Genomic DNA, 3253 nt, shown 5'->3' with positions numbered 1-3253 from the left:
CTAATAGTATTAGTTTAGGATATATATTTTAAAACTTTTTATGGGAAAAAAAAGTAATTAATTTTTTTTACGGCTTTTCATATTTTCTATAAAAGTAGTGTTAGAACTTTTCTAAAATGATTCATTAACAATTGTCTTAAAGACACTTGTTAACAAGACCCTAAATTATATTAATTTATCATAACCATATGGTATACCAAGAGGTGGCTCATGGTGTTGCTCTTCAAAGGTTCATGTATAGTAGGCAAAGATAGTGTAGCTTCCCAATTTATATTGAATGTTTCCCATAACCAAGATACTATATCTTGGAATTCTAGTGTTGCTACAACCGAAGAAGCAGAGTTATTTAGTAGATAAAGAGTGGCTTGGTTTATAGAACTATAAGTAGCCACCACTTATCTTGTGGGTTCAAAGCAATTTAATCTAGTTTCTCATTCCTTAGTTTTTTCTTCTCTTCTTTTTAAGAGATGTCCAAGTCTTATACCTTTAACCTCGGGGCTAGAGAGATTAGAACAACTGTCATAACCCATGAGTCAGCGATGGAAGAAGGCCTTAAGTTTCTTTTATCTACTTTTAACGTAGAGGAATTGGAGAAAAACAATGTAGGTCAAAACTTTGAGAGAGTTGTGGGTTTAGATATAGAGAAGTCATTCAGTTCAACTAGTGATGGGTTAGTCAGTGACAAAGTTGCATCGTTGAAACTATGTTCAGAAAATGATTGCCTCCTTGTCCACCTTACACACTTCAAAAAAATACCCACTTCCCTGGTCAAATTTCTTAACCTTTCAGATGTAACCTTCGTTGGAATGAGCATCAAACACAACCTCAGTGATCTTCAAAGAGATTATGCGATTCAATGTAGAAATGTGATAGAGCTGGGACCGTTTGCTGCTGCTGTTCAAAAGAAGCCCATTCCAAGTGCTTACAGTCTGCCAGATTTGTTCAAGTTTGTTTTTAAATATCCACAATGGGAAAAGACTTTTGGTAAATCTACAAATGTTGCTTTAAGCGATTGGGGTACCAGTGCATTAAGTATGGAACAAATCTCCCATGCTAGTATAGAAGTCCATGCAACCATCATGATTGTGAAAGAACTTCGAAGATTCTACAGTTGAGAGGATTAATCTAGGCTTTGTCTAAGTTTTCAAGGGAGGTTGATGACATGTTGCTATTGTTGTTGATGTACAGTATTTTGCTCTTTTATTATTATTGTTATTTTAGTTTGAGTAAAATGTTGGTATCATTGTTGGATGGTTTATGTATCTAAAGTTCGGCGCAAAATTTGACACAATATAATGTTAACGAATTTATGGTGAACTATTCAACATTTGGCACAATTTAATGCTAGTGAATTTGTAGCTTTATTGGCTAGTGTGTTGTACTGCTGCTGTAGTTTTATTGTAATTTGTTGAATTGAAGTCTGATTCATGCACAAAAGAAAGGAAGAAGTAAGCCCAGACAATGAGAACTCTGAGATTGAAGAAATAAAGGACCTACAACAAGATGGAACCTAATTTATGAGGGTAGCATTAATTTTACAAAACTTATAAAATGTTTCTTAGAAGAGAAATGCTATATCTACAACATTTTCACAATAAATTTTAAGTGACAGGTTGTTATAGGTTGTTATTAGTGGAGCAAAAAAGTAATTTTAATGATAGATTTAAATTATAACCAATAATAATTAATCACTTATAATTTGTAGTAAAAATATTATAAAAATGTTGTGGACATAACACTTCTTTTTTTTGAGGGTCCAACCATGGAATTTATTTTATTAAAATAAGCCTACAGAGTCGGCTTGAAGTACATATTGAAACTGTGATGGAACTTCCTCCATCCATACTAAAAAATCTGGTATGCTTACAGCATGTCTAGCCAGATTATGAGCTAACGCATTACATTCTCTCTTTGTATGAGAGTAACATAATTCATCAAAATTGTGTGACAAACTTTTTGCATCCTCAATTAGTAAACCCAATGGTACCAGCATTCTTTCCTCCTCCATCAGACATTTAATCACAGTCAAAGAATCTCCTTCCAAGATGGCTCGTTTAACACCAACGTCCAGCGCAAAAGAGAGAGCCCAACCAGCTGCCAGCGCTTCAATCTCGGTGCTGCAAAGTTGTTGATGAACCAGCTTTGAACTAGATGCAATGACCTGGCCTCTGTGATCTCGGATCACGATTTCGACCCCTGTTTTCTTCTCACATGGAAATACCGCACCGTCAAAATTTATTTTGTAAAATTCTGATGGTGGCGGTCTCCACCGATTCTCTAAGCTCCGGACCTGTAGCACTTGTGTGTCTGGACTGAATAGCCTGCCACGGTAATCATCCAACCAGACCTTGGAGAGGTGGGCAAGCTGGTGAAGTGCATCCGCTGGCTGGTTAACCCGAACCCGGTTCCGCTGGTTCCATATTGTCCAGACTGTGACAGCGAAAAGCTCAAGTTGGTTTTTGTTTTTTATCTGCCATGAGAAGAGTTCTTTGAAATCCATGAATTGCATTGAATCCCTGTTGCTCCAGAGCATCCTATCTGACCACACCGAATCAAGTTCAGAGCAAGACCACAAGGCGTGCAAAGGGGTCTCGGCTCTGAAGCTTGACATTTAACACATAAAGGATCTGGCGATATTTTGCGGCGAAACAGAGCACTCTTTGTGGGCAGGGCTTCACGGCAAGCACGCCACAGCAGATTCCTTACTTTTGGTGGAACCTTTAAACACCAAATCTCCCTCCAAACCTGCTTATCTTCATTTGTAACCTCCCTTGATTCCACAGTCAGCTCCTCCTCCTCTTTCAAGAATCTATACCCGGTTTTACAACTATACCTTCCATCACAAGAGTAAGGCCAAAATAAGATATCCTCTACTACTTCTGGCTTAAGGGAATACTTTTTACTATTTCTGCTTCTTCAGTATTAAACAGCCCATCCACCATATCTACATTCCATTGCCTATTTTGTGGGTCGATTAAGATGTCCACTGTTGCATTTTCAAAATCTGTCAAGGGACAAGATAGTGCAAGTGGAGGGTGTTTCCTTGGCAGCCAATGGTCTTGCCAAATTCTAATTTTTTTTCCATCGCCCACTCTTCATCGAGCTCCCCTTTGAATTACATCCCTTCCTACGAGTATACTCCTCCAAGCATAAGAACCCATCCTAGACTCCTTTGCCTCCATGATAGTTGAGTTAGGAAAAAACCGAGCCTTGAAAACTTTGTAGAAAAGGGAATTTTGATTATGTAAAAGGC

The 3253-nt window shown here is 37.8% G+C and overlaps 1 protein-coding gene across 1 annotated transcript; it reads left to right on the top strand.

The window, feature by feature from the left end:
• Positions 1–539: 539 nt before the first annotated feature.
• Positions 540–1115, top strand: LOC112024004 (uncharacterized). The gene has a single exon (XM_024056649.2). It carries the CDS (start codon positions 540–542, stop codon positions 1113–1115), a length of 576 nt encoding a protein of 191 aa, XP_023912417.2.
• The last annotated feature ends 2138 nt before the right edge of the window (positions 1116–3253 follow it).

Source organism: Quercus suber, unplaced genomic scaffold, assembly GCF_002906115.3.
Source record: "Quercus suber isolate HL8 unplaced genomic scaffold, Cork oak 2.0 scaffold_496, whole genome shotgun sequence".
NCBI classification, from domain to species: Eukaryota; Viridiplantae; Streptophyta; class Magnoliopsida; order Fagales; family Fagaceae; genus Quercus; species Quercus suber.
The sequence above is the reverse complement of the archived record's forward strand: the minus strand, read 5'-3'. Positions and strand labels throughout refer to the sequence as shown.

Coding starts and splice junctions, on each gene's coding strand:
- LOC112024004 (XM_024056649.2), top strand. CDS start 540: ATGGAAGAAGGCCTTAAGTTTCTTTTATCTACTTTTAACGTAGAGGAA.